The sequence below is a fragment of the Penicillium hordei genome (assembly GCF_028827395.1).
Source record: "Penicillium hordei strain IBT 12815 chromosome Unknown utg000006l_segment0_segment0, whole genome shotgun sequence".
Lineage (NCBI taxonomy): Eukaryota > Fungi > Ascomycota > Eurotiomycetes > Eurotiales > Aspergillaceae > Penicillium > Penicillium hordei.
The window spans coordinates 2916355-2933964 of NW_026623147.1; the positions used below are offsets into that span (position 1 = coordinate 2916355).

The 17610-nt window shown below is 50.3% G+C and overlaps 5 protein-coding genes across 5 annotated transcripts; 3 read left to right on the forward strand and 2 right to left on the reverse strand.

The window, feature by feature from the left end:
- Positions 1 to 834: 834 nt before the first annotated feature.
- Positions 835 to 8374, reverse strand: N7537_011740 (type I polyketide synthase; the record flags this gene model as incomplete). The annotated part of the gene is made up of 10 exons (XM_056902794.1): positions 835 to 2556; positions 2618 to 2693; positions 2742 to 2768; positions 2826 to 3076; positions 3129 to 3818; positions 3870 to 4061; positions 4114 to 7275; positions 7322 to 7433; positions 7484 to 8264; positions 8314 to 8374. 10 exons carry the CDS (start codon positions 8372 to 8374, stop codon positions 835 to 837), a joined length of 7074 nt encoding a protein of 2357 aa, XP_056748081.1.
- Positions 8375 to 9825: 1451 nt separating this feature from the next.
- On the forward strand, positions 9826 to 11010 carry N7537_011741 (uncharacterized protein; the record flags this gene model as incomplete). Its single annotated transcript, XM_056902795.1, has 3 exons — positions 9826 to 9990; positions 10064 to 10548; positions 10620 to 11010. 3 exons carry the CDS (start codon positions 9826 to 9828, stop codon positions 11008 to 11010), a joined length of 1041 nt encoding a protein of 346 aa, XP_056748082.1.
- Positions 11011 to 11236: 226 nt separating this feature from the next.
- On the reverse strand, positions 11237 to 12649 carry N7537_011742 (uncharacterized protein; the record flags this gene model as incomplete). The annotated part of the gene is made up of 1 exon (XM_056902796.1): positions 11237 to 12649. One exon carries the CDS (start codon positions 12647 to 12649, stop codon positions 11237 to 11239), a length of 1413 nt encoding a protein of 470 aa, XP_056748083.1.
- A 680-nt stretch (positions 12650 to 13329) lies between these two features.
- Positions 13330 to 14375, forward strand: N7537_011743 (SDR family NAD(P)-dependent oxidoreductase; the record flags this gene model as incomplete). The annotated part of the gene is made up of 4 exons (XM_056902797.1): positions 13330 to 13366; positions 13472 to 13725; positions 13788 to 14055; positions 14107 to 14375. 4 exons carry the CDS (start codon positions 13330 to 13332, stop codon positions 14373 to 14375), a joined length of 828 nt encoding a protein of 275 aa, XP_056748084.1.
- A 1365-nt stretch (positions 14376 to 15740) lies between these two features.
- Positions 15741 to 16173, forward strand: N7537_011744 (uncharacterized protein; the record flags this gene model as incomplete). Its single annotated transcript, XM_056902798.1, has 2 exons — positions 15741 to 15838; positions 15900 to 16173. 2 exons carry the CDS (start codon positions 15741 to 15743, stop codon positions 16171 to 16173), a joined length of 372 nt encoding a protein of 123 aa, XP_056748085.1.
- Positions 16174 to 17610: the final 1437 nt, after the last annotated feature.

Consider the following 17610-nt stretch of genomic DNA (forward strand, 5'->3'; position numbering starts at 1 on the left):
AAATTGACATCCCTGGGTTCTCCTAGTTAGTTAATAAATAGCTATTATTAATTCACCATAGTTACTACCATTACATAACTACATATATATACCTTTGATCACAATCTCCCGGTTCCACATCCATCCCGGGTATCCTCTGAGGCGTACTTTTAAATTGGAAATAAGTTATAGTATGAGACATATTCCAAAAAAAGCAGGTTTTCCTAAAGAGGACCGGAAATAGCTCGCGACATACAGTTTGTATTTATAGGATGACCCGCTCGCTTGGGAATCATTGTCTGTGCACGAAGCCTGTGGTTAGTGGGCTATTGCAATTCGAAATCCAATTGGCAGGGTATTTGGAATACAATATATCTCAATTTCCAACAAATAATGTTAGCAATGTCATGTCTTTTGTCGTTTCGATATAAGCTAAGAAATTAATACTAGGATAACAAATGCGAACTGATCCCAATCAAGAGATAACACAACACCTAGCTTTGTGGAATGGATAGTGTGGCTCAACTTGCCATGACAATATTTACGTGTTGAATTCTCCGGAGTTAAGTTTGAATAACTACCAAAATATTTGATGGCAGGATGGCCTGAGCAGAATGGAGAGTAGCCGCTCCGCTATCTGACAGCAGCTAGCTAGGTATTCTCTAACCCTCCGCACTCTGGTGTTTGGCCGTTAACTAATTAACAAATGTAGGGTTTTATCAAACTTGTATATTGCTCGGTCTTGCTTATATTCCTATCTGCGCAGGGCGCTGTACCTGTACCTCTAGCCCTTCTTATCTTCGTCATGACTTTCATGATGCGGTCGCATCGGCGCAACAGGGTGCGACGAGGCGCCTAAGCACTTGTCTGCAGGCTCTGAGCAATTAGGCCGGTCAGGAGATTTACTGTCGTGCTCCTTTTTAGCAGGACAACGAATGGCACGTCGACCTCGAACGTGCGGAAGATAAAGGTTCGAAACTCGGCAGCCAGCATAGAATCCAAGCCGAATTCCCCAAGAGGTCGATCCGCTTCCAGTTCGCTCTCCGGCAGAAGGATGAGATTTGAGAGCTTCTTCGATACAACAGCCCGAAGTTCATCGAGAATAGATGCCGTATCTTGGTGGTCGCGCAGCGCTCTCGCAATCTCCCGAGGGAGATGCGCCTCTGCGCTGTGGGTCTCGCTCTCGCCCGCGGCTCGGCGGACAAAGGACGCAGTGAACAATGCAGCTCGAGGATCGGCAAAAACATGGTTGTCCCCCTCGAATCCTCGTTCCCGCTGCTCCTGGAGACCGATGAATTCCACCCCGGTGAGAAGGTGGCTGCCGGCCAGGTTATCGTACCGAGAGTCCCACGTGCATGGTATTTGGTTCACAAGGGCCATGTTCATGATCTGGATCAATTCCTCTTCGTTGATTGGGTGGATCCCTTTACGCTTCATGAGGGCCTCGATCTCGGGGTGCTCGTGCAAATATCCCACTTCCGAAATCATCCCATAGCCGATGGAGATGGCCGGCAGGCCGAGACGGTTGCGATAGCGGGCGAAAGCGTCCAAGAAGGAGTTGGCAGCACAGTAGTTGCTCTCGGTTGCTGTACCCACGGTACCGGAAATGGACGACGTCATGACGAAAAAGTCCAGCTGAGAGTCCCGACCCTGGCCCAACGCATTGTGAAGATTCCAAGTGCCCTGTACCTTAGGGCCGAGGGTAGTATGCCATGCGCTGTGCGACATATCACTCCAGAGAGCCTCGCTGAGTGCCATGGCTGCCTGCATTACGCCACCGATGGGACAATCTGCGGCGTCCAGGGCCCGCTCGACATCCTCATACCGGCAAACATCTCCTCGAATCACTGAGACATGGGCTCCTTCAGCCCGTAGATCATCGACTAGCTCCTTTGCCTCGGGTTTATCGGAACCAGATCGACCCAGAAAGACAAATCGTCGAGCACCGCAAGATATCATCCACTTGGACAGACTGCGACCTAGCCCACCCAGGCACCCGACCATGAGGTAGCACTTCTGGGCACTAAAGGCGGTTTCATATTTCGTCGGAATCACCCTTACCTTGATGTCCGGATCCTGGAATGACATAGTTACTTTGCCCAATCGCGTGCCCAGGGAGAAGTGCCTGAATGCATCGGTAATATCCGACGCGTCGAATGTCTTGATTGGGGAACACGGCTCGCAGATCTTGGATCGCACTAGATCCAGACTGTCTGTAAGCAGGGATTTCCAGAGTTTATGGTGGGCTTTCTTGTTAGAGTGATAAAGATTGGACAGGTCAAATGCCATGAAGGAGACATTGCGGCTGAACGTGGACATGTCCAGGACGCCATGATCAAGGATGTCACGTTTCCCAATCTCTATGAAGCGGCCAAAGTCGGCACATGCTTCAAAGCTGCTGTGTAGAAGATCGCCGGTGAGAGAATTCAAAACCACGTCAACCCCCTGACCAGAAGTGGCTTCCATAATGGCAGGCAGGAAGGATGAGTCCCGCGAGCTGAAAATGTGCGCTGGATCCAGACCATATTTCTCGACGAGGAATGACTTTTTAGATTCGTTCCCCACAGTGGCAAAAATCTATCGAGTACCTTAGTTAGTCGATCCAAAATTATTACTGCTAGATCTGCAGGTATGTTACCTTTGCCCCGAGATGCTTCGCGTATTGGATTGCCGCAATCCCAACCCCCCCCGGCAGCGGAATGAATGAGGACGGTCTAATCAATTTAGCCCAGCTCATGCGAGTGAGGTACCACGGCACCTACCTCTCCTGGCTGTAGATTTGCCCGATGCTTCAATCCATAAATAACTGTCGAAAAAACAATCGGAATAGTGGAGGTCGTCTGTACGCATGAGTTTCTGCCTTCGTGTAGACACTAGCTCGATCACTAACCGTAAAATCCTCCTCGTTGTTCATTTTACAGACTGCCCAATTTGGAAAGCGTTCGACAGTTGCAAAATAACCGGGGGCCATTGCAACTACACGATCGCCAGTCTTAAACTCGGAAACGTTTTCGCCCACAGCGGTAATAACACCAGCACATTCACACGAGCATGATGCATCCTTGGTGTCCACCTTGGCACTTATGGAATACAAATCCTATTTCTCGTTACCAACGCCGCTAATGGATCCTCGCAAGTATGAGACCTACCTTTGCGTTCATACCTACACTCTTCACGCTGATTTCCACATCATCTGGATGCAAGGCGGTTGGATACTCCTTCTGCACAAAATGGATCGTGTCCATTTGTCCCGGGTTCTTGATGCCCAATTCGCAACGTCCAGCAATCCCTAGAGGAATGTCAATGGTTTCCTTATTCTGCTTGAGACGGAAAGTTTCGTTGAGACGCTCGTCTGGTTCCCAGCGAGAGATATGAAGGACGCCGTCTCGTTGCGCGAATTCAAAGTCCGGCTCCTGTTGATGGATCAGTCGGTCCAAAACATTGACGATGTTATTCAGGGTGGCAGGATATGATGCTGATTTATCGTCCACATCTAGAACCGCAAATTGCAGGGAAGGCTGTTCGAGCATAAGCGCACGGGAGAGTCCCAAAATAGGCGCAAAGTCGGGGGTTTCTCCACCCACGAAGCCGGCATTGACGACCCATACAATCTTGGCCACACGATCGGTAATACTTTTCAGCTGTGTCATTTCACGCTCGTCAATCCTGCTTAGAAGAGGCTGCTGCTGTTCTAGGGTGGATATGACAAATGATCGGTCCGGAACGGTCGCGATGCTGACTTGGGACAAATCAACAATATTGACCACGGATCCTAAATGTTCTTGTAAGACCCGTTGGAGCTGTCGATCTAGGCTCGTTATGTTTTGATCTCGAGTCACCTGCATTCCTGTCAGACGTATACGTGATTGAAGGTCATCTAACGAACTCACCACGATTGTCGGGGGTTTATTAACCATGCTCTTGCTAGGCAGGCTGCTTATAGTCGCGACTGTCACGGGGAAAGAACCACTTCCTTTGATAACCTTCGTCCAAGTGACATCGTCACTGACTGCATCCCACATCATGATGACAGTTGCTCCCGGTGTCAGCCTACTGGAAAGGGCCGGCGTCCAGAGATCAACCTGTCAAATATCAGTGTCAAGTCAAGTCAGACTTACGAGATGTCAAACATACCGAGGGGACGAGAACTATATCAAACTTCCTTTCCTGTGGGATCCCCGTTGGGCGCTCTAGCTTCGGCTTATCTGAAGTCTCCGGGAAAACCTCCACACCGACTAGATCGCCGTCTGCAAAGACTCCACGAGAATAGGTGTTACACCTTCGGAAAGATGAGTCGACACATAGGAGCCCACAAACAGTTTGTGCTATCCGGGTTTGGTTGCCAAGCTCGAGGATATTGCTATTACACCACTGGTGACAGGCCAAATCCAGGGCACCAGCCATGCGCACCATGTGCTCATCAGCCAATTCCTTAGAGCCGTATTTCTGTAAGTACCAGCTCAGATACTCGTCAAGACCTGTGTTGGTTAGCGCAGAGAGATCTGGCTTCCATGTAGCTCTCACGAGAGGATTTCGTTGCTCGGTGGTTTCCGTCTGTCTGTTCCCTTGGTAGGCAATACAACGAGCTTGGCCCATCCTGATCAAGACCTGACCAGACGAATTAAATAGTTCTGCATTGATTTTAACCGTTCCAAACCCTACGCTCTCCGACTGGGAGTCAATGCACCAAGGTCTGTCGGTATCCATGTCGAGCGCCGATGGAGGGGCGATGTAAACCGAGTCCATCGCAACAGGGACGGTAGCCCGGAGTTTGTTAACCAAGCCACTAGTAGTCGCAATGAAGGCCGTTTGTAGCATCGCATCTATGGAGATCGGATGCGCAATGTACTGATCAAACTTTTCTCCCCGCTGGAGATGTGTAGTGGCTGCTGCTACGTGCGCCATGCGCGCGCGATCTCGGAAGACCTCCTCCATCACAGCAAATTTGGGACCCCAGTTGAGCCCTTCCTGAGTAAACTTGTTATACCAGACACGGACCGCATCCTGTTGTAATTTTGACCTGTCAAGTTTAATCTGTCGAGTTGTCTGTGGCGAGGTTTCAGCTAGGCGGACAGCCGCGTTCATATGCAAGGTCGCCTGGGAATCACTATCGGTCGAGACCACATCGAATCTCCACCATTTATCTGAATTCACAAGGTTGGAAATCTTCATCGAACGCATCTCGGTAAAGATCTCCACCGTTGGCTTTCGTTCAGGATCCATGTCGAGAGCTTTGATGAAGTTGAGATCGCGAAGTTCCACCCCCGGACAATCTTCTAGCTGCAGACCTGTAACCTGACACATCGCCTCGACTGCCATTGCGATATATGCCGCGGCAGGGAACACCACCGACGGACCTAGGCAATGATGTGTAAGCCATTCGACTTCATTGAGGCTCAATATATTTCGCCACGTCACTCCTGCGGTGCTCCCTCCCGACACTTGAGACCCGAGAAGATCGTGCCGGGGGTATTTGCGGTTACGGAGCTCGGTACTGGCGCGAGGCTCAGCCCACAGGGTGGGAGAACTATAGTCCCAGGGATAAGGAGGCAAATCAACCAAGACACGGGTCTGAGATCTATCTGCAAACATCTTGTGGTATTGGAGGTCATCGTGTCCATGCAAAAACAGTGAACCGACAAGCTGAAGGGTAGTCAACCAAGCATCTTGGTCACGGACGAGAGAGGAATTATAGATGTAGCGAGACTTTTCGAGGGTCGAGGCATTCTGCTTGATGGGAAGCTGTAAAGCTGAGTGCGGACCAAGTTCTACCAGATGGTAACTGCCACATGCCAGGATAGTTTTGATGGCCTCGTCAAATCTCACTGGAGATTCGAGGTTTGTACGCCAGTATGCGGGTGTACCAACTTGATTTGTACTTACCAGTCCACCAGTCACGGTGGAAATCATGACTACTGATGACGCTGGCGCATCCACAGCGCCATTTGCATCGTGTTTGCCATTAGCCGTATCCCAATAGCGGTCAAGTAAGGCCTCATATTTCGGCCCCAGAATCTTCATATGATGCGAGTGGTACGCTTTACCTCCGGTCTTTAGCTTTCGAGCCCAGATATCCCTTTCTTCAAATGTATTAAGAAGATCATTGACGGCAACTGTATCCCCACTCACAGTCGTGCTCTCTGGTGAGTTCGCACAAGCGACGCTAACAGACCCTCTCAACGCAGATTCCTCGATTATCACCTCGACCTGATCTTTCCCAAGTCCCACGGCAGCCATGCAACCCTCGGTGGAGTCCTCGGAGACAGCAGTTCCGCGGAAGAAAGACGCGAAGATAGCTTGCCGGGCATCGATAGCCCCAGCCGCATACGCAGCTCCTATCTCGCCGGAGGAGTGGCCCGTCACCATCTTTGGCAGAGCACCCCAATCTTTGAGTAAATCCGTCAGGGCAATTTGCACCGCCGTACACAGTGGCTGTGATATTTCTGCGGCACTAATATCACAGTGTTCATCACGCAGAATACTCTCCAATGTCCAGGCGGGCGCATGTTCTGGATCAAGAGCTCGGAGGCAAGAGTCAAGATAACCTATGGTCTTCCTAAACATGTGGCTATGGCTCAAAAGCTCTTTGCCCATTCCAGCCCATTGCGCGCCCTGTCCAGTATAAACAAAGACCAGCGGGAATGGTCCTTCACTCTCAAGATTTCTCAATTTCAGGCTCGCCATATTGATCCCCTTATTCAGGCTCGCTTGGGATTGGACGAAAAAGCCACGAGTGGCCAGCTTGGAGCGACGACAGCTCAAGGTAAAAGCCAGATCATCGATTGGGATTTGCCGAGCTGAGTGGGAAGCGAAATCAGCCAAGTTACTAGCCATCTGTTGGAGGGATGTCTCAGATCGAGCCGAAAGTGGTAACAGATAGAGCCGTCCTGCATTTTCGCCTACCGGCGGATCCCTATAATTGTTAGTTAATAGCTCCATCTGCGCAGCTTCCAGGATAGCATGGCTGTTTGAGCCTCCGAAACCAAACGAATTGACCGAGGCTCGCGGGACCTTTGATACCGGCCACGGTTGATTAGCAATAACAATGTCCACGTTCCATTCTTTTAATTTGAGGCTCGGGTTGATCGCCTTAACACCGGCAGTCGCAGGTAGTAAATCATTTTCGAGCGCTAGTGTGACTTTGATTAGGCTTGAAAGACCGCTGGCCCCTTCGCTGTGACCAACATTCGGTTTGATCCCCCCAATGAGGGTCGGCCGTCCCGTCCGATGATGAAAAACATTGGCTATGGCCTCGACCTCCATAGGATCGCCGACCTTAGTACCGGTCCCATGCGCCTTCCGCTGTCAGTATGGTAATTTGCCAGGATTCAGTGAAGCCTACTTCAACATAGTCAGTGTCTCCCAGATCCAGACCAGCGCGACGATACGCCGCCCGAATGACGGCCTTTTGGCCTTCCACACTAGGCTGTACAATGCCTGGTGTTCGGCCGTTTCTGAGCATTATGATTAGCACTTGGGCCCACCACCTATGTGGGAAACTCACCCGTTGACAGAGGTTCCTCGAATAATCGAGCGGATGGGATCACCATCCCTTAGTGCATCACTGAGCCGCTTCAGATATACGGCTGACACCCCTTCCGCTCTACCATATCCGTTGGCCGATTCATCGAAGGTATGGCACATCGAGTCTGGGGATAAAATCCCCGCTTTCACGGCAACCATCTGCTGCTCCGGAGACTGGATGAGGTTTGCAGCAGCCACCACCGCCGCATCACAATCATGGGCATCTAGGGCCAAACAGGCCGAATGCAGTGCATACAATGACGATGAACAAGCCGTATCAACCACATGGGATGGGCCACGCAGATCGAAGCAATGTGTAATCCGATTCGCCAGCACGGTCAGGCCGGATCCCGTGGCACTATATCGGGAAAAGTACTCCGGGTCTTTGTACTGCATGTTCAAGAAATCGTTGGTGAAGTTGCCGACATAAACGCCAGTGTTTGAGCCCTGGGCTATTTCCAACGGCACACCGGCATTCTCCAACGCCTCGTAGGTCACTTCGAGGAGCTTCCTTTGCTGGGCATCCATGGACATGGCTTCAAGGTTGTTGATCCCGAAGAATGCATTTTCGAAGGCCCGGATATCCTCCTGGATGAAGTATCCACCGGTTGAATTGATGCTTCCTGGTCGTTCAGCATCTGGGTGATAATATGCCGCAGCATTGTAGCGCTCCGATGGAACGACGCAATGGCCCGTCTCGTTCCTGACGAGCAATTCCCACAGTTTGGATGGGGATGAAGCTTTTCCTGGTAGTCGGCATCCTAATGCGCCTGTCAGTGCACCGAATTCGATGACGGTCAGCGCTCCTACCTATGCCCACGATCGCGATTGGTTCACCTTGGCATGCATGAGTCAATGCTGGGTGCTCCATTCTAGTGCCTAATGGTGGTGTTCAACCCAACAGCGTCTTGTCAAAATCTTAATAGGTGTGTTAGAGAGGAGCGTGCGAGTACTTAAGGTCTCATTATTGTGCGCGAAACGGCTTATTTTATTCTCTAACGCTTTCGCGAGTCAGACACAGAAACCTAAGCTGGATATGGCAACAACCTCACCGGCAAAACACGGGCTAGACAGGCTTACAGCCCCCATAGGCGACTCAATTATAATTGGTTTAATGACTTATGCCGCCTTTCTCTCCGCCTCCTTAGCATCTTCCTATACCCTCACTACACCAAAAAAAAGCTATTTTTGGAATGAAATTGCGCTTATGCCTTTAAAGAGTCCCATTATATGTTAGTTTAGAGAAACGGGCATATAACTAAAACCCGTTATAATATCTCAACTACCCGAAGAAAAAGGCAGTAGTATTTCGATTGATTAATCGGGGTACCTAAGTACCTAGGCACGTATGGACACCGGGGCCGGCCCGGGCGTGGACGGGCGAACGGGCGGGCCCACCCTGGCTCCCCTAAGCTTACGCCCCACAAGAGAGATAATCTATGTTGTACAGAGTACACCTATATTAAGATATATAATAACTACGTGCTAAGATCTAGCCCACTACCTTCCTAGTAAAATCGATTTTAGGACGACAACCATGGAAAAAATGGCTACAGATATACAACCTCGGAATTCCCCCGCGGATATATAGTGGTAAGAGGTAATTTTCTGCCAGGCAATATTTGTCAATCACAATCACAATCACCATTAAGTCAACCATGGCGGCTGTAGGCCTCTATCGGCGTATCGCGGGGTGTGATATCTGCCTTCGACGCAGTAAGTGGATGGGCCAAGGCATAATTGCGCAGGAATGTGGATCAAGCCGTTTGGTCCAATTGGACTGGCGATCTTCCTCAGTTTACTAGCGCAAACCTAAGGCCACCTGATGTGACACCAAATGAATCTCTCCAGCCGTCAATACTCCGTAGGCCGTCAGCCGAGTGGGTTTCACAGATACTGGGATGTCCCTGTTTATATTACCCCTTTCTCTACCTCCTTCTGCCTTTTATGTATGAAACCGCAAAAACCGCAAAAACCGGGCAGAATGTGTATTGAAAAAGACATCTGAAAAGATGCCCCAACGCCGCAAATGCGGCCGACTATGAAGGTACCCTTGTTTGAACTAGTGCAGATTGCAATATTGTCCCCACATACTCCGCAGGGATTGTGTTTGTCTTAGTTATGTACAGAGCTGCATGTCAGGCCAAACCGCTCGTGGGTGATTCTCCTTGCATTAACTCCTTCGTTGCCTTACTGTTTATTGCCTTATTTCTTCCGCCTGTCCTTTCTTCTCGGGTTAGTATGCCCCCTCCCCCCCGGGTCCCCATTCATACCCATGATTAAGCTAAGTTCGCTCTAGGGTCGAGAGATAGCGGCCGTAACATGTCTTCTGCAGAGTCTGATGGCAACCGACAGCCGGGGCTCACTGCCCTTTGTGTTTTGATGCTCATACTGGCTGTGGTCTCGGTCGCCCTCCGCTGCTGGTCTATCTGGGGCTCGAACAATCGCAGGTTTGGCTATGATGACGCATTTGCCATCCTAACTTTGGTACGTACTGTTCCCTATAGTGGCTTTCCTCGAGTTGGCGCAGAGGGTTGTGTGGTAACCCTGTGTCTGATAGCCCTTCATTATCGCCGAATCGGCCCTTATATTCTACTGGATCTCTTTGGGCCTAGGGCGTCATTCAGCCACATTACCCGTTAGCAATCAACTCGCGGGCCCAAAGATTATCTTCGCTGCTGCCTACTTGTATGATGCATGCATTACCCTGCCCAAACTATCGGTGCTCTGCTTCTACCATCGAGTGCTGGGACGGGGAGGCACCTGGGTCCACCCTACGCTCTGGGGGGTCGGCGCGCTCTGCGTTTGCTGGCTGATCGGGGCCTGGTTGGCCACCACCTTCCAGTGTACGCCCATTGATGCCGCCTGGGAGGCTGTTCCCGACGCCAGATGCTTCACACAATGGAAATTCTTTACCGGGACTGCTGCCCCCAGTGCAATCCTGGATTTGATTATCCTGTTAATTCCGCTGCCACTCCTCTGGTCGTTGCACATGACCAAGTCGAAGAAGGTCATGCTAACTGGCCTGTTTATTTGTGGTTACTCGTAAGTTCCCCGCGCACATTAGGTGCAGTCCGACCATCAGGAGCTTGCTAACAAACATTGACGCGTGCCAGAGTGGTCATCTTGTCTATCGGTCGGTTAATTACACTCCTCAAGGCCGGCGCCGCCTTGGAAGAAGATCTAACATGGAGCACTATCGAATATATCTGTTGGGTGCAATGTGAAGCCCCGATTTCTCTCATGTCTGTTTGCCTTCCAAATATTATGGAACTGGTACGCCGCCTGCGAAACAGAAATAAGCAACCCAGTATCAGCGCATTTTCCTCATATGGGAGTAAGCAAACTGCGTCGGAGTTGTTAAGTGGCAAGCGATCGTCATTTCGACCCCTCGAAGAAGACAGAGAGACTATTCTGATGGACCAGTACTCGGAGAATCCGAACAGGCCTCACGTTAAAACCACCATCGAAGCAACGCGATCGGTCTCGGGGCGGGATAGTGTCTAACGCATTGCAAGCATGTTTCTCTCTGTTGTTTCTCTCTGTTCTGCGTTTGTTTTTGGTCATGTGTCTGCCCTCTGCTAAAATATATAGGAAACCCCACTAAAAGAAAACTAATACATTAAACGACTTGAAATTTCCACGAGGCTTAAAGAGGGTTACATGACGTAAAGTAAATTTACAGTGCAAGCCCTGTAGTTATATTTCAATAACTATTTGAATCCGAAGTTCTCTACTCCTCCACCCGTAATTGCTCCAACAGGTCCGCTTGAATGTCGTGTAAAAATTCCGTCATCTGATCCGCGGTGTGAAAAGCCTCATTATATACCAGCCTTAGTGTCAACTGATCACGGAACGTCCACACAAAAACCACTCCTTGGCGCGATATTATTTCCACGCCAACCCCGGCATGCGTGATGCTAAACCCGCGCTCCGGTGTTCCATATTCGCGGTCCAGATATTTCTCCATGATCCCCATGCTGCTGATATCGATATCGCTGGGCGGCTCTGTCGGGGCCGGCAGGTTCTTTATCACCTCGACCAAAGTGGACGCATACTCCCGGTGCGCCTGCAGATACTCGCTGCTAATTCCCTTCTCATACTCCGCCTGATACATGCGCGCATTCTCCTCCCAGGTGCCGGAGGTGTCGACCCGCGCCAACCAGCCAGAGGTGTATAGTCCGGCTGCCGCCGTAGGAGTGGAGTACGGTTCGGGTAGATATGGCCGCAACGACTGTTTGATGGTGCTGGTGTAGTGGCGGTTCTTGTGCCCGGCAATTGCGTGCCGGAAGTTGACCGCGGCCAGACTGGCATGCACGGCGGCTGTGATCCCAACACCGCGTGCTTTTGCGGCGGACACAGCGGCGGATGTGGTGGCGGGGGAGAACTTAAGCTCGGCGGCCCGCGTGCCGGAGGGTACACTCGAGGCATCCCCAGTATAGGGCACACCAAGGGCGCCCGCCGCCAGTGCAAAGGTGCCAACTGCCCCATGGGCGACAGCCTTCTGCTCTTCGGTCGCGGTGAGGGGCAGGTTGGCGGCTTCTTCGACCGGTGGCGATAGCCGTGCGACCTCCAACCCCCACTGAAAGGAATCGAACGGGTCTGGCAGCTTTCCCGAGAGGATGGTGTCGGCGTGCGAGGCCATCAGGTCCACCAGCTGGCCGAGGAGGAGCAGGCCACCGACTCCGTCCATGCGCCAGTGCGCGGTGTGTAGGAGTAGCTCACTGGATTGGGGGACATAGTATAGCCGGGCGTCAGGTGCTGGTGCAATGGTGGGAATCACCTCGTTGGCGGACTGGGCGTCGGCCTCAACGGTAAAGGTCTGCGAGGCCCATTCGCTAAGAGCATTGGCAGAGTCAGGAACCGTGTAGACTAGGTTGGAGTTGGAGTCTGGATGTACAGCTATACTGGGGTGTTGGAAGCGCAGATGCAACCAACTGTAGCGGATGAGGGTTGGTAGAATACCGGGCGAGCCCGACAAGGCCGTAAATGTCCCATGAGGACTGATGGTGGCCGTGTAGTTGACGGCCCAGTGTTCACGACCGAGCGGATGGCCGGGATCACTGACTAGCTTGATAAACACCTCGTTGGGACCAAGGGGCCGGGTGAAAGTGTTCGGCGAGTGCTCGGCTGACGTCCACGGCATGTTGAGGCGGGGTGATTGATGGGTGATCGGTGCAGGACAGACCCTGCGTTGGTCATCGCGGTGTATTAAATAGGGGTGCGACCAAGATCAATTGGCTCTAGGCACCGAGTCGAACCTTGCCTTTAGGCAAAACGCCCGGATGGGGTGGAGATCCGTCTCCGAGGGAATTGATATCATTATCGGATAGCGTGAAGACCGCGGAAGACCAATCGTGGCCAGGTGATCACCTGTATCCCTACAGGGGGCTGACACAGTGGACCGATGTAACCTGAAAAGGGGATCGTCGATTCAAGGAGCGACCAACCAACGGGAAGGCCTGCTGCCACTGCCGCGAATGCGGGCCCTCAGTTGTAAGGGCCCGAGCTCGACATCTGACCTTGCTGTATCCAGCGGAACCCCGGTCGATCTATGTATCTGGCCAGTCTTGGCCTTGGTCAGAGTGGCGACAATATCCTGGACTTTTAAACCCAAAACACCCAGGCCACTAATATATTTGAGTAGTATTGGCCCGTTTGTGTACTCAAGCATCATACAATACAGTACATGACAGTCATTAGGCGTACATTAAGCCCCGCTGCTGAAAGTTGTGGGCTGGGACGCGACAGCCTGCATGCATAAATAATACTCAAGTCGACACCAACGATACAGGTTGTTGACAGAATCCGCTGTCCATAGCCCCGATGCAGGTTGAAGGTGTTGCTCTAGTCCTTGGTGCTGGTATGCTGTCCATTTCGTCCCGTTTCTTTTTTTTTTTTCATCTGCCTCGCCGATTCCAACGGCAACTCCCGGGCCAAACTAATATGTGAATGAATTGAACTATAGGAAGTGGCATTGGGTGTGCGGTTGCCTATACTCTCGTCGCGCACGGACTCACCACTCTAGTCTGCGCTGACATCAATCTCTCCAAAGCCCAAGAAACCGCCACATCAAGCTATGCAGTCGCAGGGCGAGAACGAGTAGGCTACGAGGCAAGTGCCTACCATGTTGACGTCCGTGAGGAGGCGCAGGTGCAAGCGTTGGTGGCGAGAGTCAAGGACCGGCATGGTCGCCTCGATATCTGTGTAACTACGGCCGGGGTAAGCCAGTCAACGCGTGATTTCCTCTCCATGCTAGACGATTGCTGACCACCCAAGGCAAGACCCCTGCTGCCAATCAGACCCCGATCAGTGATATGAGCCTAGAAACCTATAGGAGCATGGACGAAGTGCACAATATCGGGTGCTTTTTAGTCGTCCGCGAGGTCATTCGGGTAATGATCAGCCAGGAGCCAGTTTTGACTAGACGCCATAACCAAACCCGGGGTTCAATCGTAGTGTTAACCTCGCTGGCCTCGGAAGGGGCGTTTCTTGGAGTGGGCAATTATAGCGCGGCCAAGCACGCCGTCAAAGGGCTGGTTCAAACTGCCGGTGAGTCCTTGCCTTCGTTAGTTTACGTGCATTTCTGACTCGATGGGGCAGCTCTTGAAAATGCACGCAATGGTATCAGAATCAATGCCGTTGCTCCCTCGTATGTTTCGGGGCCCTTGATGGACAAATTCCTGGACGGTGCACCGGCCATCAGGGATGCTATGCTGGGTGATTTGCCGATGAGACGGTTAGCTAACCCGGAGGAGGTATCCGACGCGGTAGTGTTTCTGGCGTCTCAGGCTGCCAGCTATATTAATGGGCATACACTGGTTGTTGACGGGGGATCATCATTGCAATTGTCAAACCAGCCTTTTCCGTGACAATATTTGATTGCTGGTAATTTTCCTGTTGAATGAATGACGATCCCATCTCCCATACTTGTTTGCTAGCAGACTAGGCGATTGGTTGTTAGATTTCAGGGTATAAATAACCTGTCTTTCTCATGAATTGATGAATTAAGACTTCTTCCTTCCTCTTCTTCTTCTTCTTCTTCTTCTTCTCCGTCTGGCAGTAGCCATAGCAAATATTAATAGTTGATTCACGCGACGTAGAATATGCGAACAAAAGGCAACAAAATACCCCAGAATGGATTGGTCTGTTCTCTCGATCAGATCGGTCCGTTCTGGTAGACTGAGGTATTATTTTGGTAGCCGTTTGATCACGCAATGAGACTCTACCGCGGCGAAGGTGGCCTTCGGTTCTGTCCGAGATGGTACACAGGGGTCGTACCCTGCCTAGTACGATCCAGCAAAATCAAGTTGATATTCATATCCAGTTAGGCTCGGCAATTTCCTTTTTAAGATTTGTGAATACCGTCAACGTTTAGGTCTAGGGCTACGTTGTTGCAAGATATCATCATACAACGCAGTGTCTTCTACGCAAGGACTGCCCAGAGATTTCTGTCAAGCGACACGACATCGGGACGACACCATTATTAGACAGTGCTTGTTTGCTTGTCTCCTACATAGATAGTAACCCCACCTGCAGTGCTTTTCCTCCAACAACTCTTTCTCTCCTCCCTGCATCCGTGGTTTCATGTAAGCGCCGATGAATCCCTTCAGGTAGTGGCAGTTAAGGGATCTCTTCCCACCAAAGCATCTTGGATCCTTATGAGATCTCCACCTTATCATCACCGCTTAGCTCAATGTCACTGTTGGTCAAGGAAATATTCAGAAAATGACCGAATCTCCAATTGATGCTCTTTCCGAAGATCATAATCTTCACAAAGAGCACCGATATATCCGATATATCAAGAAGGGCAACACTTTACTACCATATCCATCATATGTGGATCCACTGAGCTTTGATGCTGACCAAGAGCTGATCCTTGTCCTCCATAGTGATCCGAGTTGTGTCACTAGTACATAGAGTGGTATGCTAGGGCTGAACCGAGGTCCCGGTCCCTGAAGTGATTTCCACTAATTTCAGTGTGAATGGAGCTAAAATGGAAACGGAATCGGAAGAGGCTTCAAAGCCTAACTTTCATGCACCGAAGGGGTTGATTGCGTGACTATTATTCCCGGGTTACCCTGCAGGAGAAATGGCACAACCTAGAATATGAAGCTAAAGAGTCAACATGCCTTCAACCTTAGGATCTAATCTCAAAAATCCAAAATATTGCTCGTCTACAAGAGCTTGAGGAGCTGTATAAATGCACTGCAGATAACTCTCCATCTCGAATCCCGATGCTAAAAGATCTGCAAAAGCCCGCTCGACCACTTCCCAGCGACTCGCGGCCACGTGCGGGAATGTACGAGCGCTATCTGCACTGTAAAGGGAGGCTGTATGGGAATCAACTGCTAGACATGTTGCCCGATCAGATCGCTCAGTGTTCACTCACACAGACATCGCCCTACGCAATGTGATGGCAGACGAGCAGAACGTGGTTACCCGGCATTCTTGACTCGGAATTTGTGGGATGGTATCCTGACTACTAGGAGTATGCGCAGATTATGTGGCCGGACCTTTGGAGGCACTGGCCTGTGTGGATGGCGAAGACAGCACCACAGCGGTGGGATCTTGAAGGAATCATTGCTTCAAGAAAGGTTTTGTTTTGAGTTGATAGGGGAGTACTACACGCTAGTTGAAAACATTCAGCATGTACTGTCAAAGCCATAATAAACAAACAAGCCGTTTCTATATATTCCACTTCCACTGCTTTCGACAAATCCAAGACAAACTCCCACTCATCGTAGCAAGTATGAACGCTGTCATGACGAGAGAACTAGGAAGCAGGCGTTCAGGCGTGTATCGCAGCAACTCAACTTTGACAAATCTGCCAGAGAAGGCAGTCCAGCCTTCCCTTTTCAGATGTCCGGGTATCATGTGCGTCGAAGGCTGAAGGAAGGAACGACTCGAGATATGGGCTGGTGTTGTGCGGAGGTTGTGATATGAATTTTAATTGGTTACCATGACTAGCACTTTGACTGTAGAAAAGGTGGTGAACACGGGAATGAGAAGAAAAAGACTAAAGACAAAGAAAATGATATTCGGTACTAGTATGACCTTGGGGCTAGATGAGGTGGACACTATTCCGAAAAGCTGTCACTACCACGTTCAGTCCCTTCTTCTGCTAGGTATAGACCACATTTTTATTGGCCCATTCCATCTGAAGCATCTTCAATGTGTCGATTCATTGGTCTTTCTATGTCTCTTGTGCTTCTTTAATTGAGATAACCTTCTTTGGTGCCACTGTCGGCTCCGGTTTCTTCTCATTGCTAGGATCACATAGCTCCCATACGTCAAATTGCACTGCAATTGATTCGATGTTGGCTAACCATACATCCTATGTCATTGTATCCTTTAGTATAACGCGAGAGGATGCACCCGCGGAGAGGTATTCAGTCATGTTCGTTGTATACGTTGTTCGTTGTCCTTTGTGGACAGAATTCCGATTCTTGATTCAGGGGTTGTCTCAGGGGTTGTCTCAGGGGTTGTTTCGGCGAGGGCAGTTGACGATGCAGTGTCAATTTAGCCTCAATTTCGACGATAGCTAGGTTTTAATAGAACGATTCCGGCCTCATAACTGACAGAAAGCTGGTGTACGAACAATGTATGGTATAGATGGCCAATTTTGACAACTCTAAAATGACAAAATCCGCTATTTCAACAATCTGTGCGGACATCGATGACTAACTGTAACATACACTTTTGTAGACCTCAAGAAAGCCCACCCAGCCCACAGCCCAACCCAACCCAACCCACCAAATGGGCTGGGTTTTGGGCCTATGCTTCGGGCCCATCGATGGGCTATGGGCCCGGAATGAAAGCCCACAGGTTTAATGGGGGCCCATGAACTAAACAATACAAACATGCCAATTTATCGTAGCTACGTAAGTAATGCTTTTTTTTTGGGTTTTTAGGTATTCAAATTACCGTTACTATAGAGAAGGTAGTGATTCTAAAACAACTCAGTCACCTAGGCCGATCAATCATGATATATATATCTCTTCATACTAATACTCAGTGATCCTCCTAGGTACGAATTCGTGAACCACGGGTCAAACTAGATCTTTTTAGGGTGACTTTATATGAAATCTAGCGTTATAATACTAA